An 18646-nucleotide genomic window follows, 5' to 3' on the forward strand; every position below is an offset into this window, starting at 1 on the left:
GTTCCCTATTACCTCTATAACCTCCTTTAGCATTTAAAATTCTGCGTTACCTTACCATTTCCTCTTTCTCCAACCACATTGCAATCACTCCCCTTTATGTACAATACAAGAAAATCAAATTGACCTTTTTTTTAAACGTGAAATTTGATCTCCTATTTCTATTGCTCTGGTGGTCCCTCATGCCTGGAAAACACTCTTTCCTCACCCCTGCCTCTTAGAATCCATATTTCTTTTATATATTTTTCATAAAAGTTGTCTTCTCCAACTAAATTGTAAGCTCCCTGAGGACAGAGACTTTCCCTTTTTTTCTTTATATCACTAACACCTAACCCAGTGCTTGGGACATAATGGGTGTTAAATAATAAATGCTTATTGATTGATAGATTGAAGCAATTCTCAAAATCATCCCCCTACCTTAGTCTTTAATAATCCCCTGTCTTCTGACTTCTTTTCTGATGGCTAAGCATGATCTAACTCGGTAGACCCTATTATTCCTTCAAGTTGTCTTCCTATATCTCTCCCTGGCTTTGACCTAAAATTTTGAGATAGTGATGGACTAGAGGTGGCTGTTTCTGAAGTAGCCTTAATTCAGAATAAAGTCCTTTCACTCCCGTTAACCTCAATGCAGTTGCAAGATCCTGAGGACTGTTTTTAGGGCCCAGAACACTTCTAGTGACACCTGAAAAATAGCTTGAGAACAAAAGGCCAGTCCTTGCCAGGCTACCTAAACATATTTGCTGCCTGATAGGATCCTTTCCTTTCCTTTGTCCCATCCTACCTAGTTTTTTTTTTATCAATCTCTTTTTCAAAACTATAAAAACTGGTTGCAGTTTGAGTCATACTTTAATTAAATATATGTGCCTTTTAGGCTAAAGCTCCCATTTTCTTTTCCATTTTTCTTGCCCATGTATGTCAGCGATAGGTCTTTAATGCTCTTTTTCTTTGCTATCAAGTGGAAATGCTTCACATTATATTGCACAACTAAATATTCTATGCTAAGCTTGGTGGGCAGCTTTTAATGAGGTTATAGAAAGTGCCAGAGCAGGCAGACATCACAGTGAGGACCTTAATCATCCCGAGGATCTTATGTTTTAGTACTGGTCCCGAATTCCAAAAGCCTTATTAACCAAATTTTCTCGATTGGGATTTCATTTCCTGACAGAGTCCTCTAATATCGTTTGTGCCGCTATTGTCCTCCTCCAGAGGTTAATGCTGCCACTCCATTTCAATCAAAGAGGGCTCCTCACTGCCCTCCACGTTCCATCTACACGTGCCTTTGTACTTAGATGAGGATGAACAAGGAGATCAGCCTGATGAAGTGGGGGAGAAACGCTCCCTTTGCCTGCCCGAGACCAGACCCAAGTACGAGGAACACGGCGTTCCGACAAGTTATTATTATTGTTATTTTTGTGCACTTGACCCTAGCCACACTTCCACTCTACTTAGGTTAGTCTCCTCACTTCCCTGGAAACGCGACATTCATCGCCACCTCTCTGCCATCATTTGTAGTGTTCTTTCCTACTTTCACAGGCATTGTAGTATAATGGCAAGCATTGCTTCTAGAATCAGAGGTTCTGGGTTCAAATTCTACCCCCCAGGACTTTTCTTCTATGGGGTCATAGGCAAGTCACTTAACATGTCTGAGCCTCAGTTTTCTCATTTGTAAATCGAGACTAGGTGGACTCTGAGGTTCATTTTAGCTTCTAGTTTAGGAGTTGTTGGCCTAGAGTTTGTGAACTTAAAAAAAGTTTTTTTTGGACTTTGAACTGTATTTCTATAAGTTGATTTTCTTTGGACATTCTATATATTTTAATTTATGCTTTAAAAAATGTTATTCTGAAAAGGGTTCTGTGGGCTTCGCTAAACCACTAAAGTGGTCCAGGACATGGAAAAGGTATCCCATATCCCATTTTATTCCTGCCTTGCTTCACCTATCACATCCTATCCATGTATGTTTCTCAAAGCCCACCTCTTCCATGATATACTCCCAACAGACTTCCTTGAACTTCCATTGTTGTAAGGATCCTTGGGGAACTGCATTCTGTGGTCCAAGCAAGTAACTGGCAATCAAGCTTGGCCAACTTGGCTTCTTGCAAAATATTTACATTGTCTCTACCACAGAACTGAAAACTTCACAATGTATTTGCTAGAAGCAGAAGGGCATGATAGATTGAGCCTTGAGCGTGGAATCACGAAGACCTAGGGTCATATCCTACCTCGGTCACTCATTAGTAGACTCAGGACAAGTCACTCAGCCTGGGTGCCTGAGAGCTTTAGAATTCCATAGATTTTTTATTTTTATTTTATTTATTTATTTTTAGACCCTTAACCTTCCTTCTTAGAATCAATACTGTATATTGGTTCTAAGGCAAAAAAGTGGTAAATGGGGCTAGGCAATGGGGGTTAAGTGACTTGCTCATGATCACACAGCTAGGAAGTGTCTGAGGCCAGATTTGAACCCAGGACTTCTCATCTCTGGGCCTGGCTCTCAATCCATTGATCCATCCAGCTGCCCCCTTCTGTAGATCTCTTAATAAATTATAAGAAGTTACAATCTGTTGGTGGAAAAAATTTCCACACTGGGAGTTCAAGGTGCTAATGAACCACATATCCTTGTACAACATTGCTTAATTCTCTTATTATTTCTTGTATGTGAATCTTGACGCCCCCTACCCCCAAGAAGATTTTAAAACTTTTTCATGGCTTGTTTCATACTTTATTGGTACTCTCCCAGCCGAACTCACACAGATATAATAAATGGCATCAAAGGATTTTCAGCCGAAAGGGACCTGAGAGTCTAATTCCTCACTTTTCAAATGAGGAAACTAATAACCAAAAGAGTTGAAATGATTTGTCCAATATCATACAGAGAGTAAATAGCAGAAAGGACATTCAAATCCAGGTCCTTTGCCTCCCAAATTCAGTTCTACAAACCCTAGTCCCTGGATATATCAATGTGTCTCTAAAAACAAACAATTCATCTGAATAGAATGGGATTGGAGCACTGGAGCCTAGGATACTGATTCATCCATATTGCCTAGATAACCAGAGACTATTCAGAAAAACCTTAATTTATGACATGCTTATTGTTCATATCCAGGCACAGGTACATATTGAGACTATGGATAACTGTAACTAAAATACTAAACTAAGAGACAAAGGTCTGTTGCTTTATCTGGAGTGCTGTTCTGTTTATTTCCTTATTGGAAACATAACAGCATCCCAGGGAACAGTTACAGTGATCTGTTATTTGAAGATGCTATTGTGGGATGCTATAATATTATGTGACATTTGCACGGAAAGAGCTAGACTATAACCTAGTAAACCAACATTGGCAAACATAAGCAGCATTTGATAAGTGTCAAGAGGATAATCTTGCCTGTTGAGATGCTTCAGCTTTGAAAGCCAGTAAGTTAATTCATGGAATTCAAAATAAAATCAACTGTTTGAATCGTTTTGAGGTTGACTATGGCCCATTTCAGAGTGTGTATGGACTCTAAGCAGGAAGGAGGAAAGACTCTTCCCCATACCGTCACGTATTCAGGATATGCTTTGTCCTACGACCAGCTGAATTGTTCTGCGTGCAGAATTGTCTTTGTCCAGGTTTTGGCATGGTCAAAATGATGACTGAGAACCTTCTAAGAGGCAGTTAGTAGTTCAGTAAACATTTATCTGGGGCTTACAATTTGCCAGGCACTTTGCTAAGTTCTGGGGATATAAAAGAAAGTAAAAATGGTCTTTGTCTTCAAGAAGCTTATATTTTAATAGGTGAGACAAAAGGAAAATAAATTTATACCCTCATGAGTTATGAACCATCTACTTTAATACCTGGAGAAACACCAGCGGGATATATGGCAATTTTTTCAACCTTCCCATGAACCCAGAAGCAGCAGGGCAGGGTAGATAAAGGGCTGGCCTTGAGGCAGAAAGATATATGAGTTCTGATTTTGACTCATACTGGTGATCATGAGCAAGTCACTTAACCTCTGGGTGCCTTCAGGTAACTCTCTTAGATGATGTTATAGATATATAGTTTCTGATCTGTATTGGTTGAGGGAGTTTCCACACCAGGAATTCTCTACCTCTCTCCTAATAAAGCCATGAATCAAAAATCCATCAGCCTTTGGCTGCCTCCATATTTTAATTCATGACTGTTCTCAGAGATGAGTTCTGTCCATCACTTTGGAATATAGCTCCTGTCTTAAAAAGATTGACCCATTTTCACTCACAAACAATTCGAGTCTGTTTTTTGACTAACTGGTCCATGAAAAATGCAATTTTTTTGCTCCACTAGAATCTTCTTTGTTTCTTTTTATGTGGAAAATGAATGAAAAAATGAATATTCCCCCTTCTATCACCATCATTGTGGTCTTATATGTGGAGAAAACTAAGGCCAGGATAAAGGTATGACTAAGTCATCTGACTTGATAATATTGTTGGAATTATTTCAAGACCAAAATCTACTCTTAAGTAACATTCCAAAATCCTAACAAACTGGCTTAAAATATATTTTTTTTACTATAAATGTAGCATTGGACAATAGTATCATATTATGAATATGAAAAAGAAACATTTTTCTTTTCAAACTCTTACCTTCTGTCTTGGTATCAGTTCTAAGACAGAAGGGCTAGGCAGTCAGGATTAAATAACTTATCCAGGGTCATACAGCTAGGAAGTGTCTGAAGCCAAATTTGAACCCAGGTCTTCATGACTTCAGGCCTGGCACTTTATGCACTCTGCTATCTTGCTGCCTCTGTAAAAGAAACATTTGGATCAGCTTTTGAAATCTGATTTTGGTGGATTTAGGAAGCCTGAATTTGAATGGAAGCACCTGAGCTTTCTTGCCCTTTCTCTGAATGGCTATGAAGCAAGAGAATGAAAGTGAATATGTTGAAGATTAAAGGTTTGCGGTGCAGCCAGGATGAAAACAATCTATAGATTTTCTTTGTCCATTTCCTTCCTTCCCTTCTTTTTTCTCATCCTCCCCCTTTCCTTTCTGTCTCCCTGTCTCCCTCTTCTTTTCCCTCCTTCTGTCTCTATTTTCTTTGCTCTTCTTGAGAGCTATTTACTGAAATTATCTTTAATAAAATGTCATAAAAATAATTACAAGTAGTGAATGTGCTGCACATCCAGGTTTCCCATCTTCCTAGTTGGAGCTCAGATGGGAAACAAAGGTATTCAGCTGCTGAATAAAGCTTTGTCTATACCCACAAAGGAAAATAAAAAAAATGGTTATTTAATAACTATTTGAAAAATAGCCTTTTTCTCTCAATAAATTAGATAACTTCAGCAAGAAGTTTTTTTAACCTAAATTATCTAGATTATTCATTGTTTGAGTTTCTCCATTCATTTTTTGAAATCAAATTTTATTTTTTCAATTAATAAGCATTTACTTTTTCCTCACTCCTACCTGTCAAAAGAAGATTTGTTCATTTTCACTTGCAAACTCTCCACATCTGTTTTACTTAACAAGTACATGGGAAATACATTTTTTTGTTCAGTTAGAATTTTTCTTTTTTGTAATTAAGAATATGATCAAGTAACGATGATGATAAGAGATAGGACCTGTGATTTCATTGTTGTAGGGAACTCCTGCATAAGGAAATTTCCTTTATTGATGCAGGTTGGTACCTTGTCTGCCATTTATATAATCTGAGCTGCTTCTAGGAGAGGCATCAAACATGCAGCCTGTAACACTCCCAGGTGTGGTCCTGAACTAGATTAAAATATAGTTCCTATCTGACTTTAATATGTTGATATATTAGTAAAAAAGAAATATATTTAGGTGTGGTGTTCTGAGTCACAATGTGGCCTGCAGGGGTCCTTTTGTATGATTTAGTGACCCCCATTTCTGTCTGAGTTTGACACGCCTGGCTTACAGCACTCAGAAGTTAAGTGATGTGGTCTGGGTTCTCAGCCTGTTTCTTTTCTTCCTCTTCCTCTTCCTCCTCCTCTTGTCCTCCTGTCCCTTTAAAGCCCTTCCTTTTTGTCTTAGTATCAATATTGGGGTTAAGTGACTAGCCCAGGGTCACACAGCTAGGAAGTGTCTGAGTCCAGATCTGCACCCAGGTTTTCCTAATTCCATGGCTGGCACTCTGTTTACCATGCCGCCTAGCTGCCCTTTCCACTGGGCTTCTAACACAACTGTCTGCAAGTCTGGATACAATTTTTTTTATCTTGCAGAAACCTAGGTAACTCTCACAAGACTAAGTTGAAAAACAATGTCAATCCAAATTGGTAGAAGGATTTCCTTTGTCAACAGCTCCATATCCTCTTGAGTCAGAGGACCTGGGTTCAAATCTCATCTTTAGTACTTATTTCCTATATAATCTTGGGCAAATCATTTAACCTTCATGGATCTTAGTTTCCTCACTTATAAATGGAAAGCATTGGACCAGATGACCTCTGATGTCTTTTCCAGCTCTAGAGCTTTGATTCTATGTGCATTTTAATATGTATAATATACTAAATATTTATTTATTAAAATTTAATTTAAATGTATTAAATATTTAATATATAACATATTAATATATAACAATAAATGCAGAATAAATGCATTATATATTATTTCATTTGATCGAATTAACTTCAACTTTTTTTCACTAGACATGAGATTCTATCAGGGCATATTTAGTTCTTAATATTTCATGGTGCTCTGTATAAAGAATAGCGATAGTGATTGTAAATCTGATCTCATTTGTACAAGAAAATTCAGGTAAGAAAATTCTCCTTACCATTGCAGGCCAGCTCCTTCTCTGTAACTTATGTTAGAAAGCTGCCTAGAGCACTAAGCTGTTAAATGATTTGGCTAGGGGCATGCAGCCAAGGATGCTGGAGGAAGGGATTTTAACTCGAGTCCTTCTGGCTTTGAGAGCAGCTCACTCTCCACTCAACCACTCTGCCTCTGTGTAATAAACCTTTCCAGAGATATCACATCCTAGGTGTTCCCTCAGCCAGATGTCTTCTTTAAGACTCATTTGTGCCGGCTCTCCCGGAGAAAAATAGTTGCATCAAGGCTAATGTTATATGTTGATTTTCATTCATTTCTCTCATCCGACTCAGCAGTCTTGGTCTGCCATCCCTGATCAAGTATATAAAATCAATAGGGAATAGAAGAGATTAGATTCTGTTTCCCTCTAGAATTAATGAAATGTCTGTTTGACTTGAGAAGCACACTTATTTTTATTTATTTATTTATTTTTGCCTATAATATTCCAGCAAATTTCACTTGGGAACGAATATTGACAGATTTGTTTCAATCAGTCTGCCTTTCAAGTTCAGCTTGTTTTTGCTCCATTCCCAGCATGCTTAAAGGGCTCAGATCCTAACATGCTCTGCATATCTTTCCCAGACCAGAATCATCCTCCTGAACTGGTGCGCCTGGTTTCTGAGAATGAAACGACCAGGAGAGGACAAGGTCCGCCCTGCCTGTCAGCACAAGCAGCACCGGTGTAGCCTGACCAGCGTCGAGCTCAACGCCATGTCTGGGCAAGCGACCAGCAATGGAAACATGCTCTACATCGGCTTCCGTGGACTAGAAGGGACGCACTGCATGCCTGCCAGTGACTCTGGGGTCATCTGCGGGAGGATGACTTGCTCTCCCACTGACGAGGAGAATATCCTGCACAGCGGGCACACCTCAGAGGGGGACCCGGACCTGGCTAAAATTCTGGAAGAGGTTCGCTACATTGCCAACCGATTCCGTGACCAGGATGAAGAAGAAGCGGTTTGCAATGAATGGAAGTTTGCAGCCTGTGTGGTGGATCGCCTGTGCCTGATGGCCTTTTCAGTCTTCACCATCATTTGCACCATCGGGATCTTGATGTCAGCACCAAACTTTGTGGAGGCTGTGTCTAAAGATTTTGCTTAACCCAGCACTGGTTTTAAGCCTGTAATGCTTGCTAGGTAGGAAATATACGGGGCAGAATTTTGGCTTTGGTAGGACTTTGGGGTGCTAACATAACAACATTGAACCCACACTTGCACAGATGTGTCATTGTTGTCATCAGTATTATTACTTGCAATTTCTCATCTGTAACACAATGATGATGGAGTTTATTCTATCAGATTGTCTGACGTGTAGAATCATAGACCTTTATAAGGCTAGAAGGGACTGGAATTTTTAGGACTGGAAGGGATTTAGTTATTTCATCATATTCCCAGTAAAACAATGCTTGAAGAATCCCAGACAGCCTAAGCACAAACCCTATATTTAAAGATGGCCGAGATTTAAGTCCCTTTGCCAGTATTATTGTTAATGCATGTCTGCATGCCACTTGCCCCAAAGGTCTAAAATGACTTAAGTGTGAACACAAACTGTTTTGAAAAGAAATCCAAATTAATGAAATCTAATCAAACAGCTGACTATTCTAAATGAAGAAGTGGTTGTTTGATAGAATTCAATCTTTTTGTTTATTTATTTTTCCAACTCACAGGATCACAGATTTTAAAACTTCAAGAGAACTTAAGAGGTTATCTACTCCAGTCCTCTCATTTTATAGATCAGGGTATTTGTGTCCAAAGTTAGGAAGTGACTTGTCGAAAGTCACTTAAGAAAAGAGTGGCAGAACCAAGATTTTTACCTGAGTTTTCTAACTCCAAATCCAGTGCTCTTTTCAAATCAGTTTGAAGGGGGTAACTATATACACAAATTCCTTTAACTGTATTGAATGACTCTAAGGCAAGGCAAATTAAGAGTTGAATTTGGAAAACCACTTGACATTTTTCCTTTTTTTAAAAAGACTGTTTGATGGTTAGCAAAATACTAACACCTGGTCAAACCAATCAAGAGAGTAAAAATATTTTGGGGGGCAGGGCAGAAAACACAACCTGATGGTGTCTATAAAGCTTCTTTTACCTTCATTAATTTTCTCTCTTTAAAAAAATTAATACTTATTGTGTTCTTTTCTTTTAAAAAATTTACTATAAATTGTCTTTTCTTTTTACCCTCTCTCATCCACCAAAAAGGCAAGCAATATGATATCAATTCTTTTTTAAATTTTTATTTATTTTAAAAATATTTTTCCATGTTTACTTATTTCATTTTCTTTTCCTTCCCTCTACCTTTTTCCTCCTGGATCCAATAAGCACTTCCACTGTGTTATACAAATGTTATCACTTATACCTATTTTCATATTATTCATTTTTGCAGTAGAGCAATCTTTTAAAACCAAACCCCCAAATCATATATCCATATAAACAGATGATAAGTCATTTGTTTTTCTTTTGTGTTTCTACTCCCACAGTTCTTTCTCTTGATGTGGCTAGCATTGTTTCTCATAAGTCCCTTTGTATTGTCTTGTATTGGCAAAGTCCATTACATTGTATTGTTCCACTGTGTTTCACTTTTTGTGTATAATGTTCTCTTGGTCCTGCTCATTTCACTCTGTATCAGTTCCTGGAGGTTCTTCCAGTTCATATAGAAATCTTCTAGTTCATCTTTCTTTATAGCACAGTAATATTCCATCACCATCCTATACCACAATTTGTTCAGCCATTCCCCAATTGAAGGACATCCCCTCATTTTCCAATTTTTTGCCATCACAAAGTATGTGGCTATGAATATTTTTGTACAAATATTTTTCATTATTGTATGATATCAATTCTACATGCGAAACTATACAAAACATTTTCATACTGGCCATATTGCAAAAAAGCATGAAAAATAAAAGAATTGAGAAAAATTATACTTCAATTTGCACTCTGAGTTCATCAGTTCTCACTCTGGAGGTGGATAGCATTTTTCCAACATGAGACTTTTTGGAACTGTCTTGGCTCATCAATACTGATCAGAATAACCACGTCTTTCACAGTCGATCATCATTACATTGCTTTCTTTGTGCACAATCATCTTCCAGTTCCTCTTACTTCACTATACATAAGTTCATATAGATCTTGCCATCTTTTTCTGAAGCTCTCATTTCTTATAACACAATAATAGTCCATCAAATCATATGCCACAACTTGTTCAGCCATTTTCCAACTGATGAATATTACTTCAGTTTCCAATTCTTTGCCACTATAGAATGAGTTGCTATAAATATTTTTTATGCATGTAAGTCCTTTTCATTTTTCTCTTCTTTTCTTTTTTGATACAGACTAGTAGTGATATTGCTGGATCAAAGAGTATACAGAATTTTATATCCCTTTGGGCACAGTTCCAAATTGTTCTTGAGAATGGTTGGATCAGTTCATGACTCCATCAATAGTTCATTAGTGTACCTCTTTTCTGTCCTCCCCTCCAGCATTTTTCATTTCTGATAGCTATAAGTACCTCCTAGTTGTTTTTCTCTAATCAATAGTGATTTAGACTATTTTTTCACGTGACTATAGATAACTTTGTTTTTTTTCTTCTGAAATCTGCCTGTTCATATCCTTTGACCATTTATCAATTAGAGAATAGCTCTTATTTTTTATTAATTTGCTCAGTTTTATACCCAGTATGTATTTGAGAAATGTAGATTTTATCAGAGAAACTCACTGTAAAAATTTTTATATCACTTAATTGTTTATGACACCACTGAACAAAATGTATTTTCCCTGATTATCTCTTTTAATTAGGTTTATTTTTACTTTTGCTTTGAGATAATGATTGCTAGCCCTGCCGTTTTTATATCATCTAGACTAGAGCATATTAGATTATGCCCTAGTCTCTTATGTGTGTCTCTCTGTTTTGAGTGTGTTTCTTATATACAATTTGTTGTTGAATGTTGGGTTCTAATTCATTTTCCTATCTACTTTTATTTTATAGGTGAGCTCATTCCATTCACATTCACAGTTATTATTTCTGTGTACAGGTATCCATTCAACATCATGACTTTCCCCATTGTGGCTTCAATATACTGTAGGCCAGCATGAGAAATAAGACAGGAATTTTTGGGAAGTTTTATGGAAGCCACAGACAACAGGAGAGGGCCAGAAAGTGACACAGAAAAAAGTTTAGAAACTCAGAAATGCATAAAATATATGTGTAGGATTATATGAAATCAATATATTTTGTCTTTCAATATCATAAATATACACAATTTATTTTTAAAGTTAAAATAAGTAAAAAAATAAGATTTATGAAAAGAATATAAAAGCCAAAAATATTATGTACATTTTCCAGATCACAGGAGCTCTGTTCCCCTTATCTTGGTGATGTGAAGGGATACCTGTATTTCCCTCAGTTCCATATTCTTCTGTTTCTTCTTCTGTTTCTCTTTTTATCCTATCTCTCCTCATAGATCTATTTTGCTTCTAACCACTGCCTCCCTTGATCTACTCTCCCTTTTATCATCCCCTCCTATTTCTCTATTAGGCAAGTTATAATTTTATACACAATTGAATGTGTATACATATACATCCCTCTTTGAACCAATTGCTACAAGAGTGAGGTTCAATCATTGCTTGCCACTTCCACTCCCAATTCCCCCTCCACTTTAAAAGCTCTTCCTTGTGTACCTTTTTTTGTGTGTGGAAAATTTTCCCATTCTATGTCTCTTCTTTTTTTTTCCCAGGACATCCCTGTTTCTCACCTCTTCATTTTTTGAGGAAATCATTCCAATATAATCAAATCACACTTATGCCCTCTGTTTATGTAAACTCCTTTTAACTGCCCTAATAATGGTAATGTTTAGGAGTGACATATATCATCTTCCCATATAGGAATATAAACTATTTAACTTTATTGAGTCCCTTATTAATATTCTTTCATGTGTACCTTTTTAAGGTTTTTCTTGAGTCTTGTGTTTGAATGCAAAATTTTCTATTCAGCTCTGGTCTTTTCATCAGGAATGCTTGGAAGTCCTTTTTTCATTAAATATCCATTTCACCCTCAGAAGGATTTTACTCAGTTTTGTGGAGTTGCTATTCTAGGTTGTGATCCTAGCTCCTTTGCCTTCTGGAATATCATATTTGAAGCTCTCTGTTTAACATGGAAGCTGCTAAATCTTGTGTGATCCTATCTATGGCTCTGCAATATTTGAATGATTTTCTGGCTGCCTGTAATATTTTCTCCTTGACCTAGGAACTCTGGAATTTTGCTATAATATTCCTGGGAGTTTTCATTTTGGAATCTCTTTCCAAAGGGGATTGGCATATTCCTTTAATTTCTATTTTACCCTTTGGATCTAAGATATTAGGGTAGTTTTCCTTGATAATTTATTGATATATAATAAGTTTTTTTTAATTGCTCATGACTTTCAGGTAGTCCAATTACTCTTAAACAATCTCTCCTCAATCTATTCTCCAGGTTAATTTTCCCTCCAAGGTATTTCACATTTTCCCTCTATTTTTTGATACTTTTGATTATGCTTAATTATTTAATGTCTCATAGAATCGTTAGCTTCCACCTGTCTAGTTCTAATGATTAAGAAAGTATTCAGTGAGATTTTGCACTTTTTTTCCCATTTGACCTATTCTGTTTTTAAAAGAAGTTATTTTCTTCAGTCAATTTTTGTGCATTTTTTACCATTATGTTACTTCTGTTTTTAAAAGTGTTATTTTCTTCAGTATATTTTTATGCCTCTTTTTCAAAGCTATTAATTTTCTTCTCATACTTTTCTTCCATCATTCTCCTTTATTTTCCCAATTTTTTTTTAATATTCATCTCTTTAAAAATCCAGGAATTCTTATTGGGCTTGTGTCCAATTAGCATTTTTCTTTGAGGCTTTTATTGTAGCTATTTTCACATTACTGTCTTCTTCTGAGTTTGTGTCTTGGTCTTCCTTGCCACCATAGTAGCTTTTTATGGTCAAGTTTATTTTTTGTTGTTGTTTTAAACTCATTTTTTCACTATTTCTTGTCTTTGAACTTTATGTTAAAGTTGGGGGTCTGCTCCCCTTGGGGCAAGCTCCATGCTTTTTGGTACTACTATTTTCAGAGCTAGTCACTGCTCTCCTCGTCTGTATTCTGGTCTTTACCCAGGAAGGGCTCTTATTCCCTTGAAGTTGCAATGCTAGCATTCCTTTTGGACTTGAAACTGTGACCAGGGCCTCTACTCTCCTGTGGCTATAAGCATTAGTTATCCTCTCCACCCAAAAATTGTGACCTAGAACCACATATGGACACTAGACTTGTTGATCAGAGCCAGCTGTGCAGTGCCAGAAAAGGGTCCCTTGTAGTCTCTTTCTGACCAGTGGTCTTGACTGCCTTTACCATCTCCAGACTGAGAGTTCCTAAAGCTGTTGCTGATCCTGCTGCTGTTGCTGCAGTTATAGGCATGTATGTGAGTGGTTTGGACAAACCACTGCTATTACAGACCTCTCCTGCGAACCTACCAAATTTTCTTACTCTCGAAAAATGTCTCACTATGACCTTTTGTTGGCTCTGTCACTCCAAAGTTTGATGTGAGGCATTATTTTAAAGTTGTTTAGGGTGGAATTTTGAGACTTCACCTGGATTGCTGTCTCTATGCCATCTTAACTTTTTCTTTTTTGAAGGATTTTGTTGCCTCCAAACATTTCTTTATTACTTCATCATATCTAGGAGTTTTATCTGGCTTATTCAGTGCAACAAAAGCAGAAATCTTTTGATCTTGTCACTTCATGAATACCGTCTTTTTTATTTTTATTTTTATAGCAACTGAAAGAATTCTATTATAATTTTCTGCTCAAATTAACTTGGTATTGAGCAAAAGCAATTCAGTATAAAATCAATGGTCAGTGGCCATGGCTGCAACTCAATGAACTATCCAAGTATTCCAAAATAATGTATGAAATGCCTCAAAGATATTTGAATTGGTTGACACACAGCTCTTTAGATAATCTGTTGATTCATCCAAATGGAGATTGTCAAATGAGACTCATTCCCTCCTCTTTTCTCTTTTGGTTCAGGGAGCTTCTCGAGGAATTCACTGGGGCTGGTTCTTTTGCCAAGTGCAGTCTGTGACTCTCACAGCACACTAATTATCCAGATGAATTGGGGACTTAATGATCCAACTAAAAGAGTTTTTTGGATAACTGACTGTCATCAGCAAGGAGGGAGTAGGCTGACTATCTATGGTTGGAAATTTCACCAACCATTCTAGTTCTTGCCACTAGGCCTCAGCTTCTTTACCAAAGGGATGAACCCATGGATTTAATCTGGTGTAGTGGCCTTTGGTCAATCAGTATTTGCATTAGGAATGAATGACTTTAAGACAATATGAATTTTTCTCTTTATTTTTCAGTGCTGACTAGATCATCTCCCCCCTTTAATAGTTTATCTTTGCTTCTGTTTTTATTAAAATTAAAACAACTCACCAAAATATTCTATTCTGCCCTTGTAGAAGGGCCAACTCTGCAATAGGAGGGCCCCAGAATTCATAGTAAACAGGTGCAACATGGTTTTCTTCCTGAGACCTGATGAGGTGACTGTGAGATGAGGATAGGGTTTATAGGCAAAACAACACTGAAGGCTGCAAAGAGTGGTGGCTAGAGAACCTGGTTCAAATCCTAACTTTTCTATATATTGATTGTGAGCAAAGACAAGTCACTTAACCTCTTGATGCTCTCAGACAACTTTTTAAGACAAATTATAAATTGTTGCTAATTCTCATCGGCAGTGGGAGTTTCTGTAATGGAAGTTCCCCAAACTAATGAGATGAACAACAATAAAAATAAAATAAGTCAAACTTTATCGTTTATAAGTTTCTGGACTTCTGGGCATGAGAAATTAGGTACATTTCTTTCCTCCTTTCTAACCTTTTCTTCTGTATGTCTGAGTGATATATACATATATTACTATGCATCAAGATGAAGCTGAAATCTTAAACAGGGCATGTGAGTTTGTGAGATATGTGGGCAACAAGTAGTGTCTTGCTTTGTGCCAAGAAATGTTACGGACTTAGCCAGATAGACTTTAAAGTGAGTTAGGCCATCCCATGTCACACAATTAGGGACTAGAATCAACTTCATTCCTTCAATAGGATGTGTGTGAACAATGTGCAATCTTCTCTGTGTTTTACTATTAAAGTGTCTCGAATGTAAGGAAAATAAGTCTTTTAAGTTATTTAGTCTACTTTATTTAATATCATCATGCCCAAAATTAGTCCTGACCATATTTTAAAAAAAATTAGTTTTAAGGAAGAATATTTAAAGAATGTGTCCAATGGTAAATAATTCTTTTATTTAAAGATTTAAAATGTTTATGACATTTAAAAACAGTTAATTTTGAAACTGTCCTGTCTATAGCTGTGGGGTTTAAGATTTCTTCACCTGTATTTGTTCCACTTTTCTCTTTGTGAAGTGAAAATAACCGAGTGTGTCTCATACTTCTTGCTGCAGTATTGTTTTTTTAATTAATACTTAAATGTATGATGGCTTTTTAAGACTTGTAACTGTGAAATGTCATTCTAGTTGAGTCTTGCAGAAATAAATATTTTAGATCAAAAGTATGTGTACTGTTTTCACTTTTGTATTTAAACATGTTTAGAAATTGGAGGGTCTTCAAAGGCCATCCATTTCATCCTATTTATTTTTAAAGCTGAAGAAACTGAGTCTCTGAAAGGAAGACCATCACTGGAACAGAAATAATTCTGTTCTTGAAGTCAGAAGGCTTGGACATATCTCACCTGCTTCTATCATTTATGAGTTGGGTGGCTGCAAGTAACTATGCTTCTTTGGGCCTCAGTTTCCTTATTATCTGTAAAATGGGGGAAAATCATACTTGATTTATCTACCTCATACTGTTATTAGGAGAGCCATATGAGAATTATGCAATCCTTTAAGTGCCTCATTTCATTGTGGAGAGTCATTTCAGCCACATCTGAGTCTCTATGACCTGATTTAGGCTTTTCCTGGCAAAGATACTAGAGTGGTTTGCCATTTCCTTCTCAAGCTCACTTAACAGATGAGGAAACTGAGGCCAATAGGGTTAAGTGACTTGCTCAGGGTTGCACAGCTAGAAGTATGTGAGGCCAGATTTGAAATCACGAAGGTGAGTCTTTCTGACTCCAGGTCTGACACCAGAAATAAGTAATTATCACTTTGTATCATCATGTGCCCAATTATTTTTTCAAAATTAATTAGATTGAAAAAAAATTCACCTAACACTATATTTTGACACTAACCCATTTAAAAGTTTTTGCTCGCTTATTCTCCTTGCTATAGTAGAAACTCCTACTTTTTATAACATTAAATTGTTACTAAATTATTATAATACTAAGTTATTACTTTTAATACTAAAAGATCTCAGTCACTTATCAACAGTGCTAAGGGAGTCAAACGTATCTTATGATCATAGTTGATTAACCCTAATAACTCAACCCCCCTCCCCTATTCTTTTGAAATAGATAAGGCAACAGGCTACAGTAATTAGAACTCTGGATTTGGAGTTAGATAGATTTGAGTTCAGTTCCCAAGTAGAACACTTAATAGTTGTGTGAGTGACCCAAGGAAGTCACCTAACCTCTCTGGGACTCAGTTTCCTTATTCATCTGGTTCCCAATATTCCTCAATTTGTAAAATGAAGGCATTGGACTTGATGACCTCCAACATCCATTCCAACCCTAAATCTCTGATCTTTTGAAATGAGATAAAATAATGTAGAAACTGTGAATTCCTGAGGGAGCTGCAATTTCATCAACATAGAGAAAACTTCCTTTGTGGTAAGTTCCCCCACCTCAGAAGATCTCAGCCTAAAGAGACAATCTTGGGCAATATCATAAATTGGTTAAATCTTACTGAACATGGGATCATAAATTTAGAGCTGGAAAGGAATTTTGGGGCTATCCAAACCAATTTTCTCATTTTATGGATCAAGAAACTGAGATCCAAAGACTCAAAGTCATATAACTGATGAGAGTGAGGCTGGAGTTTGAATTCAGGCCTTCATGATTCCAGTATTATTCCCACCACACTATGCTATCCCTTGTGTACAATATATTCAGATTAAAAGTAACATACATACTGAAGTGAAATATAATGAGAGGTAGGCCTTTTGTCTTCAGAATGTCACTTTATTCAGTGCTTTTAAGTATAATATTATTAACTTTATATTTACATTCAGGGGAGGCAGCAAGGTGTAGTAGATAGAGCATTAGATATTTAAAATTAGATTAATTAATTAAATTGAAATTAGTGTTCAAATTCTGCATTTGATATTTAATAACTGCAAGACCTGGTGTAAATTACTTTTCCTCTCTCATCCCCAATTGTCTCATCTTCAAAATGTGAGCAATACTAGTGAATGTCTGACGCCAGATTTGAACTCCAGTCTTTGTGACTGCAGGCTGGGATTCTATCTCTTATGTCACAGTATCACAAGTACTACAAGTAGCATTGCTTCCATAACCCCTGTTTGCCTCGGTTTCTTCAGTAAAATTGAGATAATAGTAGCATCTCCCTCATACGGTTATTTGAGGATAGAATAAGATAATATTTGTAAAGTACCTTATATATAGTAAGAAATTGTGTTTGTTATGTTACTTATGTAGGCAATAATTGTTATTATTGCTATTATCCACCTCTTGGAGTTTATGTCTTTAAAGTGATGTACAGAATTTAAAAGTATTTAAAAAGTATTATATAAATGTCAGCTTGCATTACATGATCTCTTTTGATCCTTACAACATCTCAATAAGACAAGCAGCACAAAAATTATTATCTCCATTTTACAGATGTCGAAAGTAAAATTTAGAGGAATTAAATCTTAGTGAAGGTCATGGCAGCTAAGAAATAGTAGACATAACCAAGATCTTCTGTTTCTAAGTCTTTCTTTTTCATTATATCCTACACAAGCTCATATAATGACCATCTTGACTATTAACTAATTATATTTAATTAGCATAAAGTAAAGAATATAATTAATAATTAACTTAGTATTTGGGATAGATCTTTTTTCCCTACAAGACTGGATATACTGGTTTAAAACAAATTCCTTAATAAAATTCCTTCATAAAAGCATAGGGGTCCTCCATCCTCACACATGATTGACAAATAGCCAAAGAACTGACTTTCATTCATCTGAATGGCTCCAAGCAGTATCTGTATTTCATATGTTAATTACACAAGATGGGGCCCAGCTAACTATCTAGAGGTCTGTCTATATCTAGAGACACCACTAGGTGGTGCTCTAGGCTTGAGCTCTCACTAGACATGTGCAAACCGAGCAATCATCCCAGTGTATTGCTATATCCAATTAAACCTCTTGGCGGAGCCCAAAGATACGGGTATATCACAATACCTTAGTAATCTGCCAGCCATTACAAACCTTGCCTTTTCCCATTGCTTTCTAAGGGTATGGATACATTCCTCGAATTAATTCAGAATTTCTCAAATAGTTCAGTCCCCATGCAGTCTTCATCTCTTTCCAACCTCATGGAACCCCAAAGGATTACACGTTCCTAGGGACAGGGAATGGCCATGATTTTACTGAGATAGAAGCCCCCAGATGAGGAACTTATAGAAATATATTTAAATTTATAAATATATCAATTTTAAATATATTTAAGCTCATAAATATATTTAACTTAAATATATCTATTTTAAATATATTTAAACTCGTAAATATATTTAACTTAAACATATCTAGTTTAAATATATTTAAACTCATAAATATATTTAACTTAAATATATCTATTTTAAATATATTTAAACTTGTAAATATATTTAACTTAAATATATCTATTTTAAATATATTTAAATTTGTAAATATATTTAACTCAAATATATCTATTTTAAATATA

General features: G+C 36.2%; 1 protein-coding gene across 1 annotated transcript in view; it reads left to right on the forward strand.

The window, feature by feature from the left end:
* Positions 1–7870, forward strand: part of CHRNA7 (cholinergic receptor nicotinic alpha 7 subunit) — a 186915-nt gene extending 179045 nt beyond the window's left edge. Inside the window, exon 10 of the mRNA XM_044662383.1 lies at positions 7352–7870. Coding sequence (XP_044518318.1) covers positions 7352–7870 — 519 coding nt within the window. The remainder of the gene's footprint in view (positions 1–7351) is intronic.
* Positions 7871–18646: the final 10776 nt, after the last annotated feature.

Source organism: Gracilinanus agilis, chromosome 2 (genome assembly GCF_016433145.1).
Source record: "Gracilinanus agilis isolate LMUSP501 chromosome 2, AgileGrace, whole genome shotgun sequence".
Taxonomy (NCBI): Eukaryota; Metazoa; Chordata; class Mammalia; order Didelphimorphia; family Didelphidae; genus Gracilinanus; species Gracilinanus agilis.